This window comes from Mixophyes fleayi, chromosome 2 (genome assembly GCF_038048845.1).
Source record: "Mixophyes fleayi isolate aMixFle1 chromosome 2, aMixFle1.hap1, whole genome shotgun sequence".
Taxonomy (NCBI): Eukaryota; Metazoa; Chordata; class Amphibia; order Anura; family Limnodynastidae; genus Mixophyes; species Mixophyes fleayi.
This window is the reverse complement of record NC_134403.1, coordinates 33238560-33255420: the sequence shown is the minus strand read 5'-3', so window position 1 is coordinate 33255420 and position 16861 is coordinate 33238560. Positions and strand designations below refer to the sequence as shown.

The 16861-nt window shown below is 38.6% G+C and overlaps 1 protein-coding gene across 1 annotated transcript in view; it reads right to left on the bottom strand.

The window, feature by feature from the left end:
• The window catches only part of CNTN5 (contactin 5), a 1124282-nt gene that overhangs the window by 385111 nt on the left and 722310 nt on the right, over nt 1-16861 (bottom strand). The window contains exons 6-7 of the mRNA XM_075198772.1: nt 16460-16583; nt 11243-11418 (exon numbers count right to left, since the gene is read on the bottom strand). Of these exons, the coding sequence (XP_075054873.1) occupies nt 11243-11418; nt 16460-16583 (300 nt within the window). The remainder of the gene's footprint in view (nt 1-11242; nt 11419-16459; nt 16584-16861) is intronic.

The window sequence follows — 16861 nt, the reverse complement described above, 5'->3', positions numbered from 1 at the left end:
TGGGAACGTTTGGCCAGGGATCCTGTCACCCAGGATGGGGGATAAAACAGAGCTCCGAGGGTCCAAAGTTGTGTTCATTTTGGGAAAGACAGACCTAAGAGGTGATGCTTCTTAGGTCAGTTTACCTTGCCTGATGACAAGGCAAATTTGCCATCAGGACTCTGGTAAAAAGTCCCAATAGCACACAAAATCCAACAGTCATTTACTTTGGGAACTTTAACCTGCCATATGCCGGACTCTGTTACCCACTTGATGATTGTATTTTATGCTGATGTGTTCTGCTGATATTCCTGACTGTTAAGAATACATTCAACACTTGAATAATGAACTTAATGAACCCCACATCCTCAAAGCCCAATTGTGTGTAGGTGACAGGTACTAACTTTTTTTTACTAGTTTTCCTGTACTATTGATGCATCAGTGTAGGGGAAATAACCCCCCCACCAGCCTAGCAGCACAAGCATACATTTTAAATTGCCAAGATGTCGATCAAAGGGGGTGGAGCAAATTGGGGACAGGGCCAATCGGGGCCAGCCAATCAGAATGAAGGGGGTGTGACTATACTAAATCACTCCCCCCCTGAAGATAAAGTATAGGGCCGCCCCTGAGATACATTCAGAGTCACTGTAATGAAAGAGTGTGTCATCTCTTCAACCACAATAATCTATTTTCCTGCTCAACAAGCAAATGATGCCACAGCTAACTCTCAGGAACAGCCTGGTAAAGCAATGTGTGATAACTAATGCTCTATTGCACATTATGTGGGGTGCTTGCATAGAACTTCGCTTTGTCTGAGTGCTGACACCAGAAGACCTCCAAGGTCAAGGGTAATTTTAGTTTGCTTTTCTTAAAGCCGAGATAACAACAGAGTACCAAAACAAGTACACAATGCAAACATAGAAGAGTCACTTTTATGGAGTATACAAAAATAACTTGAAATAAGACAGGGCAAATGCAGCATTAGTAAACAAAGAAGGAACATAGTGTCTATAATTACTTGGAACTTTCACATGATCATCGTCAATCTCATAGACAATAATTTAAATTTATCACATACTGATGGAGTAGTGTTTAGTACAGCAAACAGTGCACAATGTCTGAGCAACTTGTCCAATCAGCTTCCCCGACCGATTGACTGGAGACATGATTGTAAATAATATTTCCTGGCTTCTATGGCCTGAAAAAAGTTGTACAGGTTAAGTGTTGGCCGAGGTGATCAGAGGTGGGATGTCAGCAATTCACTATTTGGGTACTTGAGGGCTTAACTTTAATGTACTAGTAATCCTAGAGTTCTACTTTGAAAGGCTAGTCCAGTGATGGGCAAACTTTTTCAGGATCGGGCCAAATAAAAAAGAAAAACTTTAGGCGGGCCAATATAATTTATTAAAAAACTCAAATATCGAAATATATAATACAAATTTTTTGAATGGGCCGGGAGGGTGTTATATAGCAGTGTTACCTCTATAAGTGCAGCAATCGTACAGAAACAGCACTTATTTCAGCAGGTTGTAGCAGATCCATCTTTCTGGTGAGCCACTAACTGACAACACAGCAGCCAATCGAAATCCGCCTTAGTATATGGCCCAGCCCTTCTCTTCTCACATGACTTTCAGCCATTAGGGGGCGGGCAGATGTTTGAGTGATTGACATACGAAGTGTCCTTTTAGTAAGGAGGATGAAGTGTAATGGAGGAAATAGCTGGGAAGGCATCAAAATTAAGGTTCTAACACACAGGGTCGGCCCTAATAATTTTATGCATATTTTAATGAAATTTTTTAAAATATTGGCGGGTCGGATAGAACCTCTAAGTGGGCCGGATCTGGCCCGCAGGCCGTAGTTTGCCCATCACTGGGCTAGTCTGTCAGGTGACAATTCTCTGATGGGATACTCTAAGGGAATATTTGAGTTAGTTGCGTAAAACGTTCTGTGCCATGGCACACCTGTTGCTACAACACACTCTACTCCACCTCTACAGCCAAAACCTTATTTTTATAACATAAATTATTATATGATTATCTTCGCTGTTACTTAATTTGTGTGATTGAATTTTGTGCCCATTACAGTAAAATGAAAGAAAAACAGAAAATGTATTGAACAAACCTCCACTTTAGAAGTTTTCTGGATCACATAAATTCTTTCCATCTCCATAGAAAGTAAAATTAGCCCCTGTATGTGATCTGTATCTTAGCTAAATCACAGCAATTTATGACAGCAACCATGGAATTTTCAGTTATAGTTAATGTCTATTACCAACTAATACAAAGGTGACATATGCAATTTTTAATGCAGGTTTGAAGCACGTTTCTCCATTTATTAAATGTATTTACATTGTCAATCCACACGTGAAAAAACAAACAACAAAGCCTCCACATTAAGCACGAACATAGCTATACAAATTATAATGAAGCTAAAAGGTCATTATCATACCATTCTCAGAATAATATGGGGGAAAAGACGTTTCCATGGATACCAAAACTTTTATTTTCTTTTTAATTGATTTCAAACGTCATGAAATCAGACCTTTTAAAGGAAATCAAATAATACAAAAGAGGAAAAGAGCAGGTACATTACAGAGGGCTAACCTTTAAACCAGTGCTCTCAGATCCAAAATTACATATTGAGCAGAACATAGCAGTCTAAAGTATGAATATTAAATATACAGCAGAAACATTTCAGTGCAGTTTAAAATCACACTTGTGATGGATACAATGGCAGCCTGTAACTTAAAGAATAATTCTACATGAAAATTTTTTCCCCCCTAACTTCCCTGTCACCTCAACTAGCAGAACAGAGGGGAAGCGTGCGTTTTGGGAGAACTTACTCCAACCAGTGCCCCAATGCTTTTTTTCCCTGCATTGCCATATGGCAGAAACTTTACGTCAGTTTCCAAATCATTCACGGACTGCACAGTAGTGACACTGTCCGTTCAGCTGTACTGTTAGAAACTGACGCAGAGGGTAGATTTACTAAACTTGCTAAAAGGAAAAGTGGAGGTGTTGCCTATAGCAACCAGATTATTAGAATGCACTAGATACATGATAGCTAGAATCTGATTGGTTGCTATGGGCAACGCCTCCACTTCTCCTGTTTTGAAGGTTTCATAAATCTACCTCCCCCAGTGTGTTCTAGTTTGAACTGTTGCAAAACATGCAAGAAAAAAGGTGTTTCAACACTGGCGGGGCCCTATCATGGAACTTCCACCGTTCAGCTAGTTCTTCTACGCCCACACATACAGATCCGTGTCAGGGGTACAACTAGGAACAAAGGGGCTCCTTAGCAACATTTTGAAGGGGCCCATCCCTCTTTCACCTTACCACATCACTCTGTGACAGCCATGTGTATTAACCCAGGCCAGTCTGCGCTTATATACTGTTTTCTTACACTTAGCAGCCAGTGTAAGCTCTACGTTCCTGACACACGAACACTGATGATCTGTGAATGCTGTTGGCAAGCAAGCCAGTGATTGTGTGTCTGTAATATCATCCTTATTAGGGGCGCACGGAGAAAAACCCAACCCGCGCGAGAGCTACGGGACAGTTCTTGGACAGTGCCGCGGCTGCTGTATAAGACAGTGCCGCTATAGTGGCCATTTAGTTATCGCAGGGGGGGTTTCTGGAGACTCAGAAACCCCCCCTGCGTGTGCCACTGCTTATGCTGTTAGGTACGTTCTAGAAAGCACACAGTAAAAGTGCAGGATTCTCTATACATGGGCGTGCAAAGCTCACGTGTCATTACCTCAGAGGCTCAAATCTGACAGGCCCCTAGCAGATGCATGGGCTGTTATGGCTATTGGTAAACTTCTATTTAAGGCTCTTTTGGGTGTGGCTCACAAGCCAGCCCTAGTTAGATGCAAGCCTCTGTACCTGGGAGGTGAGTGCATCTGATTTTATTTGCATTTTAATAGTGTTTAAAGCAAATAGGTCAGTGTAGGACCTGCATATAATGAGGTGCCCTTGACGCTGGGAGGCAGGCTTAAATGTTTTGATCAAAATATGAACTAATATCTCATGTTTTCATTTTACTAGATACACACAGATATGCAGTGTTATGGATAAGCTCTGAAAACAACTGTATTTTTGTTTTGTATACATATATTGGCATTTATATTGGTATCATATATAATATGGGATATACCAAACATGAGCGTATCTCTTCTCTGGTATTGATAAACCTCTAATTTATGCCCAGATATTGGGGGGAACCTGGTTTAAATTACACTTCTGTACCTGCCAGTGGGCACCATGTCTAATATGATCAATGCAGCACTGAAGTACGTACTTAATTGAAGATATGACCATTTATGAAGCAATAATATGAAAACAGTTAGATAACCATAATCCCAAAACCCTGACTGATAGAGACAGACATGCTTCAATTATGCCTGGTGGACTTTTCAGTGTCATAATCAGACCGATTGCAGCAATTTGGCTATGCTCTGGTTAAATTGATAACAAATTTATCAAGTTTTATTTGTTAGGGTATTTTGGTGAATGTTATATTTTTTCCATGACCAATAGGGATTTCCATTTGTAACTTAAAAGTAGATCCTTATTCTTTATTACAATAACATAGGCAAAATTAGACATCCATAGTAAACAAGTACACATTTTCACAGTCAAATACTGACAGGAGATAGTGGGAGTCACTGATAATGTGCAAGTATAGTGTAAAAGTATAAAGAAAAGATTTATCAAACTTGCTAAAAAGAAAAAGTGGAGTTGTTACCCATAGCAACCAATCAGATTCTAGCTATCATTTATTTAGTACATTCTTCAAAATGACAGCTAGAATCTGATTGGTTGCTATAGGTAACATCTCCACTTTTTAAACCTGAAGCTATCATTTCCTAGAATGTATTATATACATGATAGCTAGAATCTGACTGGTTGCTATGGACAACACTTCTACTTTTCCTATTTAGCATAAACCTACACTATATCTACTGTTGCGCTCTGTAAATACATATGAGATCACCTGCAAGATGTATGCAGCAGCACAAGCATAGATGGGTAAATTTATTTCCCTGCCTGATCATAATTGTCAATAGTGAGAACTTCTCACCTGTCAATGTTAACCCTGCTGTAGAGAACACAGCCAAAATATAATACATTGTAGTTTTTATTTCATTTTTTTATACTGTATTATTATTAGCAAGAAAAACATGGGGAGGAAGGGGGGTAGGCGCTAGAACACCTTTGTACAACAAATACATACCAGATATATATGGTCATAGGCATATATTATTATTATTATTAATATTTATTTATAAGGCGCCACAAGGCATCCGCAGCGCCGTACAGAGACAAACAAAATCACAATACAATGGGAGACAGCACAGTACAGTAAACACAGCAACTCAGTACGCTCAATGCACAGCTAGAGAGGGCGGGGAAGGGGGAGGAGGGCGCGGAAGACAGGGAGACCCCCAGGGGGGAGGAGGGAGCGAGAGTGGACGTGGGGTGGAGGACCCTCGAGGAGGAGGGCTAAGTAGCTGGAGAGCAGAGTTAGAAGTGGTGGAAACAGGAGGAGAGATGGCCCTGCTCAGAGGAGCGTACAATCTACATATAGCAGAAGATCAATCCAACAGGTTCAGTAATTGATCTTTAAAGGTTTCTAGTCATCTCATAAGAAAAGAACAGAAAGCAATAATAGTGTAGTATCGTTAAGAAACGTTAGTCCCAACACCACATCTCACACTCCAGTTGTGTTTATATGTACCAGATATAGACTAAAGATCACTCCTCTGTATCTCTCAGTATGGTTTGGTCGTCATCTATGTTGGTCATAAACAGTGTAAAAAAAAGCCAAATATGGTGTAGTATTTCTAAACAAAGATAGACTTTAATAGACATAAACTTATTGCACGCACAATATGACAAATAAAATCAGCTTATCTGTAAATCGAGGGCTACAGACTAGGAACACCCCTTTTAGGAAGCGTTTCAGCGGTTTCACAGAAGAAACGTTCCAGAATAGCTCAAATAGTCCAAAATCTGTATGTAAAGCTCAGACAGTCCACAGTAAATTCTCAACGTGTTTCGTCTTTGTATTACTACTTCATCAGGAGACAAACTTACACTGTGTCCAGCGCCGTTTTTGTCGTATACGGCGCCATCTTATGCATGCACGCTGTCGATTGCACATGCGCGATCTCGTGATAATTGCAAGATCCTTCTATCTCATAAGACCATAAAGTACTTAAAGCACAAACTCATGAATGACTTGAGGTCTCTGTGTGTCATATGCCCTTATAGTGCCTCACCAGGCGCTAAATATAGAGGAAAAAGGAAGTCCTCTGGCTGCCATGTTATTTATTGGCATAGAAGATAAAGATATATGAACTAGAATAGGCAAATAAAACATTAAACGGCACCTACGTTCCTGTCCTATCTGTAGCCTATTAGCATAATAAGGTCTCATGCTGATAAACCAAAAAGTTATAGCCCCGCACTATCTAGGTAAATACAACAAATACAAAGATAAAATACATACTTAAAAACAGTCTAAAAAGACTTATATAATAAATATCATGTGTCGAAGTAGTAATTAACAAAAAACCCTATATTACCAATTAGTTCAATAGAATGAACTAATGAACTTGAATTTTATGTGTATGTGCTTTTAAGAGAACGGAAAAACACATATTGCACAATACAGAGAACAACAAGTTATATAAGGGTCACATGTTCTTCATTTCACAATAGCAGGCCAAGGAAATATTTGCTTCAAATAAGGTCAAGAAGATCCTTCCAAAAGACCCCTCCAAGAACATGTCACTTTAATGAAGATTACAGATAGAGACTTAGGGCTAGATTTACTAAACTGCGGGTTTGAAAAAGGGGGGATGTTGCCTATAGCAACCAATCAGATTCCAGCTGTCATTTATTTAGTAACTTCTACAAAATGACAGCTAGAATCTGGTTGGTTGCTATAGGCAACATCCCCCCTTTTTCAAACCCGCAGCTTAGTAAATCTAGCCCTTAGAGTGCCAGCAGTGATGTAAGCTAGGAAGGTGTGTTCTAAGTAATGATCAGTAACATTTTCTATAAAAGAATTACTTAATCAAATATAAATTGTCAATTGGCATTTGAGCATTTGAGACCCTGGGCGTATGTCTGCTTCGTCCAATAATGGCTGTATCTATGCATAATATCTTTTAATAAAGAATAGAAATATTATATTTTGGAAACCTGTTCATCTCAATTATTAGTTAAAGAGAAGAATAGAAAAATCTTAAACACATTCTAAAACCCACACAATTTGTTTCAATACGACAAAACATGGACACAATGAAGACCTAAAAACTTAAAAGTCATCGCTAAATTACATATCTAAAATTTCATAGACTTATTCAAATGCCAAATTAAACATAAAATTATTATACAATTATCCTAAAAAAAAATCTAAAATACTCAATTCAAAGAAAAAGAGCAATCTCATAGCTTTCATTCAGACCCCTAGGGGCTACAGTACCAAGCTCAAGGATCCATAACATCGCTTGGACCTAGGGTCACATGTTCAATGGCCATGAATGTGATCTGTAGGGGATCTGAATTATGTTTTTGTAGAAAGAGTTTCGATATTGTATGGCTCTCGATCTTATTCTTAATATTTATAATATGTTCCTGGATTCAAAGTTTTAAAATTTGTTTGGTTTTACCCACACACTTCAGACCACATGAGCATTCCAAAACATATATTACTGATGTGGTTGTACAATTCATCCTCCCCTTCACTTCGAACTTTCTACTGTCATCATAGTTATAGAAAATATTTCTAGCTGGATTTACATATTTGCAAATATTGCAATGATTGCATTTAATGAATCCCTGAATATCCAAAAAAAAGTAGTACTTATTACATTATTTTCCTCAGTAAGCAGGCTAGGAGCCAATGTGTCCTTTAAATTACAATTATTCCTGAAGATGACTGTAGGTTGGACGGTAGACTATTGGTCAGGATGGGATACATCTTTAGGATGTCCCAAAGTTTCCAGAATACTTATCTAATTCTATTCTCTTCACAAGTGAATTGAATAATAAATGCTGTTTCATCCTTTTCACTCTTTTTATTAGAATATTGGAGTAACTCTGCCCTATCTATATTTTCAATTTTCTCAATTGCCCCTTTAATTAATCCAGTGGGGTATCCTCTATTACTACATTTGTCTGAATATAATGATTGTTGTTGACGGCAGTGTTCACTCTCACTGCAATGTATCATTACTAGCTATGTAATCTGTCTTGTTTCATATACTATTATTGAGTTGTAACAAAAACTGTAAAACAATTGTGTTGATGGGGTACCCAAGGAAGCCTCTGGGTACCCGAGGAAGGTACACTGGCAAACTGGGGTTAATATGCCCTCCAGCGAAAGCCTCAGCTGGGCTTTGTATTGGCAGAAAATCCTCCACCCTGTACTGGCTGAACATTACAGACCTTTATCCAAAACATAATGTAACCATTATCTGCATTCTGAGATTAGTTTTCTCCAAATTCCTCTAATGTCTAGATTAATTGATGCTACCAAAATGTTTAATATGTATCTTGTACCGACTAAATAGAAAGAGCCAAAGGAATAAGGATTTGCCTTCCGTCAATGAATAACTCAGCGGGGGAACAGAATACAATAGAGAGTAGCATGTTAATGTAGCAATTACTAAAATAGACATCTGTGAAACATATTTCCTGTGCTGAGCTTGTTTACATTTAATGTTATTTTCTGAGTCTCTTCTAATGGTTAAAAATGTTTGTAAACTATTTGTGTTATGACAATAAACTATAGCTAAGAAAAGGAAAATAATCTGCAACTATCCATTATCATGGGGGGGAAGGAAAGGGATCGATAACATCTACTAACAATGTGTAACCAATGACGAAGTGAAATAATTGGTGATTATAAGTGTAGAGGTATCTGTTCTGAGAATTTATTTGGTTTTTATACCTTGATATTTGATTCCAATATTTGCGTGCTGGTTTTTAGAACAAAATACAGTACCACATTCCTTTATTTCCCCCCATGCAGAACCCATTTGAGGTCCAAGAGTCTTCACAATCCGTTAAAATTCAAGACTATTGGGTGCTATTTCCCATTTTATACACATGAAAAGTGAGGAATTTCACAAAGATATTTTCGAACCCTCAACCATTAACGACAATTCTACTCTTGGCTTGGAAACCAGAAACCGTATATATACGTAAGAGATTCATTTTTTTGTATGGGGAATTGTGCTTAAACAGCATTTGTGATAGGGATAATTGATCCCTACAGCTCACTACACATAAAATCTTAATCTAATAATAAAACAACGGACAATGCAAGGGGTGCAAATTAGCATTCTGTTTTGCACATAAGTTAAATACTGACTGTTTTTTCATGTAGCACACAAATATCAACTTTAAATTTCAGTGTACAAATAAGCTATCAAGTATTTGTGTGCTACATGAAAAAACAGTCAGTATTTAACTTATGTGCAAAACAGAATACTGATTTGCACCCCTTGCATTGTAACATGGTTTTGTCCAGAAGACTTAAATAAGAAGTTTCTTAAGTTAAGATCCTTAATGAATCAGGCCCAACCTGGTTATAGTGTTTGTTAGAGAAGGGAGAAAAATGAAGCTCATTTGAAGGAAGCATTAATCCTTGCACCTTTAAAAATACAAAGAAAAAAGTACAGAAAGGCGGGCTTGTATTTGTAATGTGCAGCCATAGTATACCACAAAAGGCATAGGGTATGAAACCTGAAGAGAGGTTGGAGGTACTCTACCTGAAAGATCCACTTACTGTTTAACTTGTGATTCTACAGAGGAGTCTAGAAATTGAAAATTGGTAGTAGGTCTTAGAACTAATACTTTACATCCAGACTATGGGGTAGATTTCTGGAATGGTGATATACAGCACCACCGCGGAGGCTTCTTTGACAGCGCCGGGGATGCTGTATAGTACAGTGCTGCCGAAGCGGGCGGGCGCATGCGCAGCAGCTCTCTCATATTTTTTTGTTTGTTTGTTTTTTTGGGTGGGGAGGAAACCCCCCCTTAAAAATCTTGCGTGCGTCCCTGGATAGGGAATCCTATTTAACAATTATCACAAGTGTAATAATATAACTGTCCTGCTATCGCCATCACAGCATATATCATGGTTTAAAAAAATATATAGATTTTTTATATATTTGTAATCTTTTCATTTTTTTTTACATTTTTTTCAATCTATCAGTTATTTGGAAACACTGGTCCCGGCGCAGCTTAGTCCTTACCGCATCAAGCCAGTATATGTGACGATAAAATAAAAAACAGCCTTATTGTCACAATCTGGGCTCTACTGTTAAATAGGCAACAAAGTTATACGCTTGCAATCGTTGCTTTTGCCGTTCGCTACATCCAGTAGGGACTTGTGTGTGTGGTTGTACAATAACAGTACAATACTTTGCTATTCCCTTCATTCACTGAGAGGTGAACACAGCATGGGACTATAAGGATTGCAATATCAGTACTCAAAGCATTGAATTCAATATTCTGGTCCGGAGGCCATAAACAGAATTTTTTGGGCCAATTTTGAGCATTTGAAGTCAACACCATCAGACTGTGAAGTCCTCAAAGTGATCTGTTGATCACCGTTTTCAGGACCATCCTCATTGCAAAACAAAATACCGCAGATAGATTTCAATTTCATGTGAGGTTATCCCCTTTAAAAACCAAGCTTGCAAATAAAATCAGAGTCGTTCAGCAGAAAAGGGGGTTGTTAGAGCTTATAGAGAGGCAGCGGACCTCTAACCTTAACACTTGTTCTGGTGCTTAACATGTTCCCATAGTAAACAGATATTGTTTGCACCTCTGCTATGGGTGCAGTTTGTCTCATCAACTTTTCTCCACAAGTGTGTCACTATTGCTACAACCTCTGTTCCTAATAAGCTAAGTGATCTGGAAATGATTGTGTTAAAAACTGAACTTATGAAACGCGTTGTGTAGGATTGAACGGAACATCAGAAAACCTTTAGGCTGGAGTTCTCATTAATATTTTAACTCTTTCATTTCTGTTTAGTTTAGAGACAATTTAGAGCCAGGAACAGATGTTTCTGCTTTTACAATTCCTTTCTAAGCCTGGAGCACTATGTTTGCAAACACTAGAATTTACAAACTTGACATGACATTTATCAAGTGTGTCATTGTTTGTTTAAAAAAATGTATATATATATTAAAAAACGCACTAATAGCTGAAAGAACCATAGCATCAGAATGTTACTCACATGCAAATTGAAGTGTTGCCTCTCTACTAAGGATTCTGCCAAAGGTGTTGGCTGCTATGCACTGGTATTGACCAGAATCCTTCATCTCATTTGGAATGCTGATAATTAAATTTCCATCTATTAAAGTGTAGCGATAATCATTTTCCAAGTCTATTTCTGTTCCATTGCGAAGCCATCTTTGAAAGAAAAAAAAAAGATGGATAAAATTAAAATGAATAAAAGAAAAAAACCAATTGATAAATTAATAAAAATAAAATAAAAAAAAAGCAAATCAACATCTTAATATACTGTATATGAACTCAAGTCTGGAATGTTCATGTCTAGCCCTAGAAAATAAGTACGGTGCATTATGAGATGAGCAGTCTGGAAATTATATTGTTAAAAATCAGTCTTGTACAAAAAAATCCACTGTATAGGGTTGCAGTGAACAGCATATTCTTAATGGAACCCTTCTCATTCTATTAACCCAAGTTCTCATTCTATTAAGCTTTTGACTCTTTATATCCAGAACGTTCAGTTCACAGGTAACACAAGATAAAGTGCTGTAACAATTATCAATCAGTTCAGCTGCTGTGACTGTAATATCTGTGATTAATTAAGGCTATTCTTAAAATGTGACCAACTAATGAGTGAATTGATATAGATCAGATTAAAGGAAGTGTGTGTACGTCTTTTTTAAATTATATTCCCCAACCTATGTTTTATTTATTTTTCTGCTGTCTTTAGGTTGAAAAACAACATTTAAAGGAATTCTCCTAAAGGCAACCCCCCCCCCCCCAGAAAAACAGAACATTTACAGACGGAACGTAGGGAAGAAGTATGACTATTACTCATTCCCCTCCACCTGTGATGTGAGGAAAAGGCGATGCCTGTTTATAGCTCCCAGTCTCACATTCTATGGCTGCAGTTGGTAAACTGTCTTCTTGCTTACTTTAAACTTGGATATGACATTCTGCGGCAGGACTCCTGCCACTTTGCCCCAAGCCACAATCCAAGTTTGGAGCCGCATGACCCTCTAGTTTTATTTGTTCCCAACCCGTTCCCTCAACTTCCTGAGGCCCTAGGGGCCATGGCCGGATTAAGGGGGGGGGCACAGGGGGCACGTGCCCCGGGCCCCCCTCTCTCTGAGGGCCCCTGCTGCCAGTCGCCAGCTGATCGGATCACCTGTCAGTTGGTGATCCGATTCTGCTGCATGTGCGGCTGTGGGGCCCCCCTGACGCAGGCGCACCGCCCCCCCCCCCCCGCAAAATTTGACAGCTGTCCTGATGTACAGCAGTCGCGGTGCTGCTGTACATCAGGCTATTCTAAGATGGCGGAAATGGAGCTGCTGCGCATGTGCAGCAGCAGCTCCTCACATACCATGCCAAAAGAGACTGTCTGAGATGCTGTGCTGAACGTGGCTTTCTAGGTAAGTCCCACTTTCACTTGGAGTATGTATGTGTGTATTTATGTGTGTATGTGTAATAGATATATATATTATAATATGTGTATGTATATGTTAATTAAACCTTTAATAGAAGAGACATAATTACTTTAATAATTACTGACAAAATAGGGGATCCCATAACATATTTGCTGTGTGTGCCTACGTATATATATATATATATATATATATATATATATATATATATATGTAGATAGATATATCAAACTTATTGACATGTTATAAATGTTTCTTTCTTTTGAATGTGCGGCATCATTGCTCTTTATGTATGTGTATTTATATGTATACATATATATAAATATATATATATAAAAATATATATATATATATATATATATATATATATATATATATATATATACATACATACATACATAAAGAGCAATGATGCCGCACATTCAAAAGAAAGAAACATTTATAACATGTCAATAAGTTTGATATATATATATATATAAGTTAAAACTGATGTAATTTTATGAGTGTTTCATATCAATACTATTTTCAGAGGCGGCTGGGGCAGGAAGCGCGGGGGGGGGGGCATATGCCCGCTGGGCCGGGCAGAAAAAAAAGACTATTTTGGGCCGGTCCCTGCACTGGCCCAAGTCTCTATTACTTGGTGGCTGGCCCCTCCTCTGAGACCAGCCACCTTCTATCATTGGCTGCGGATTCTTACAATCCGTTCCCCCCTTCCCCTATGTGTGGCTGCTATTGTTGTCACATGGGACGTGCACCACGTGACAGGTGCTGTCCCATTTGTAAAGAGAAACAAGGCCATATAGCGTGCAAATAAAACAAAGTTAGTGGGGGTAGTATGTTAATATAATGTGTGTGTGAGGGGGGGGGGGTAGTACGTTAATATAATGTGTGTGTGTGAGGGGGTAGTATGTTAATATAATGTGTGTGTGAGGGGGGTTGTATGTTAATATAATGTGTGTGTGTGAGGGGGGTTGTATGTTAATATAATGTGTGTGTGTGAGGGGGTAGTATGTTAATATAATGTGTGTGTGAGGGGGGTAGTATGTTAATATAATGTGTGAGGGAAGGAGGGTTTTTAATATAATGTGGGAGGGAAGGAAGGTTCTTAATTTAATCTTGGATTGCAGGTAGATGCTAATTATTTAATGGGTGCTATTTTATTTGTGGAGTGATGGTGGGGCAATTTAATTTAATAGTGTGGGCTATCAATTTAAGATGGGGTGATTGGACCTTTTAATTTGATGCCGGGGTTGTTTGGAAGCTCATAAATGAATGTGGGGCTGTTTGGGGAAAATTAGGTCTGTTTATTAAATGTGAATATGAATTATTTAATGCCGTGGATGATTGTGCAAAATGGTTATATTTTTTAAACATAAATGCCATTTAATTTATTGATAGGGCTGTTTCGAGGGAGGGAAATATGTTTATATATTAAATGGTAATACTATTGATTTAATGCTGGGGTTGGTTGGAATTTTCTAATTTTCATGTACCCATTTTTTTTCTCCAAATAGGGAACCCATCATTCCAGTATCCAGACAAGCAGCAACTGAGCTAAAGACACCAGCAGCCACAGGTGGAGAAAGTGACAAGAACAGGTAGGAGAGAGCAGGACAGTCTGCCAACTGTTCTGAATCTGGTCGGGCAGTCCTGAATTTGGGTGACAGTCTCAGCGTAGTCAGGATTGGGTCCGACTACAAGGACAGTTGGGAGGTATGTCCTGCTTCACCTTGTACTGCTTGTGAAGGCAGAGCTGCTTGCACCTAACAGTAGTGCACACAGCATTGCCTGAGTGTTTGTCCAAAATGATAACCATGTTACATCATAGGGGCCCCCCAGCCTAAAGTGCCCTGGGTCCCCCAGAGCCTTAATCCAGCTCTGCTAGGGGCCCCATGATTTAAATCACAACCCTGGACAGGGGCTTTGTGACAGCATGGACGGAGGGGGAGTGGTGTGAGAGGGAGGCATAGGCAAACCGAGGGGGGTTCATAGTGCCTGGAAACCCCCCTCTAAGCCTGGGGCACTGTATAATTGAGGTGGCTGGACCCTGCCCCCGCTTCATACGGCTCTGCTTGAAAAGGGAGAGCTGTGTGCACCTAACAGTAGTGCCCGCAGCATTGCCCATGTATATGGATTATAGGGATAGGAAGAGTTGGAGAGCAGCCGAGCACTGTCTAATATTATCGCTATGCCCCCATGCATGCTGGTCACGCCCACTGGTGGGGTGGGGTGGTGTGGAAACCCCCCTCTACAAATCCTGCGTTTGCCCCTAGGAGGGCCCACAAAGATTGAGGCTTCTAGTCCTCCCACTCAAACACCCACTCGCTATTTTAAAGCGGCAAATCAAAATATTCTATTAGGTGGTAACAGATCTTTAATCTAAGTATGGCTTGCAAAGGTATCTGTAGAGAATAGGTAAAAGGGGAGAATGTGAAGCTGAGACTACTATCGTTTCAAAACCAATCTATACATGGCAGCTGAATTCTACAGCTCACAAGTAGATTAATTTATTAAGAGTCAAAAAATCTAATCTAATGGGGGTGAGATTTATCACACAAAGGGCGGAGCTTATAATGTCAAAAACAAAATTTATCTACTGTCAATTCATCAGAACCTCAGCTGTGATGCACATATTTTTTATAAATGTTGAATAGTATAAATTTTTAGAGGACTGACCTTCATAAAACCATGGATGAATATGAATGCATGTAAATGAAAAAAGTCAGGCTTGATATGACAATAAGCGGTCCCTATGTTCTGAATATCTAGAAAGAACTAGACTAAGGATCAATGACTAAGTAAAAACTTCTGGTCCAGAGATTTAACAGTGTATTACACTTGCCGTACGGAGGCAGGGATTAACATCATAGTAATCAACAGTAGCCGATGTGGAGGCGGGGCCTATCATGGTAAGTATTGACTTATTCAGTACCTGTGACAGCAATCACTTTCTCCACCGGGTGCTGCAATTTACTTTAGGGTTAGTCCCTGCCTCTGTTTGGCTAGAGTAGTACAAAATATCCACGTCGGGGTGCCTGAGTCATTAAGGAAAGTAAGGCAAAAAAAAGGTGTAAATGTTCTCCGGGACAAACCATGTTACAATGCAAGGGGTGCAAATTAGTTTATTATTTTTCACATAAGTTAAATGCTGTCTGTTTTTTCATAAAGCATACAAATACTTGAAACTTTATTTTTACACTGAAATTTAAAGTTGATCTAGAACATGCCCTAACCCAACTACATAACTGTCCCCACATTTTAAATTTTACTCCCCCCTCCAATGCAAAATGGTTTTGTCCAGGTGCAAAGTTACTCTTTTTTATGCTTAGCTCTCCTTACTGACTCAGGTCCCAGGAGTGTATCAAGCACTCAACAGAGCCATTTTGCCCAAACAACCATATTCCCTATTTATGACGATATCCTACTGACTTGAACAATCGCTACCATGTTCCGATACCTACGATGGTTTGCTTAGAGTTGTAATCCAAAAAAAGATGGTGAGACCCTGATGGTCTACCTCAATTCTAAATAATAAAAATAAAAACTAAATGTAATAAAATGTGTATTAAAGAACATATTAACTAAACATTTGGTAGCTTTTCGCAATTCATTGTAAATATGACTATAGAAAACTAATATTCGATTGGCTGCTAATAGGTGATACAGTAATTTGAAGTATATTAATGAACCTTAGAAAATCATAGGTGATTATGAAGAATGAATGCATGAGTGACTGAATGACTGCATTACACAAATTAATAAATAATTTATTTTAATGGAACTGTCAGCTAATGTACCTATAACCTGGAGCAGGCGCTCCTCTCGCCTCACAATTAAGAGCCACTTTCTTCTCTCCAGAATCCATGGGGAATATAACATTCTCTGGCTCTTGGATAAACACTGGCCCATAATCCACACTCTCTGAAAAAACGAAAATCTACTGGTTAATGAAACAAATATTATCTCCTCTTTGTGCTAAACATAGATCACGATAGAGACAAATAATAAATTAAAATTATAGAGAACAAACACAAAAGACTTGAAAGTTTACTACAAATTAAGGCTTTGATTCAGATGTTTTTTTTAAAGATAAATCTGTTCGCTTTGGATCTTCTTTTTAAAGGTTTTTTTTTCCTTTTTTGTATAGAATGGTCTTTGATGCTTATCAAGATTTGATAACATTAAGAATACGGCAAAGC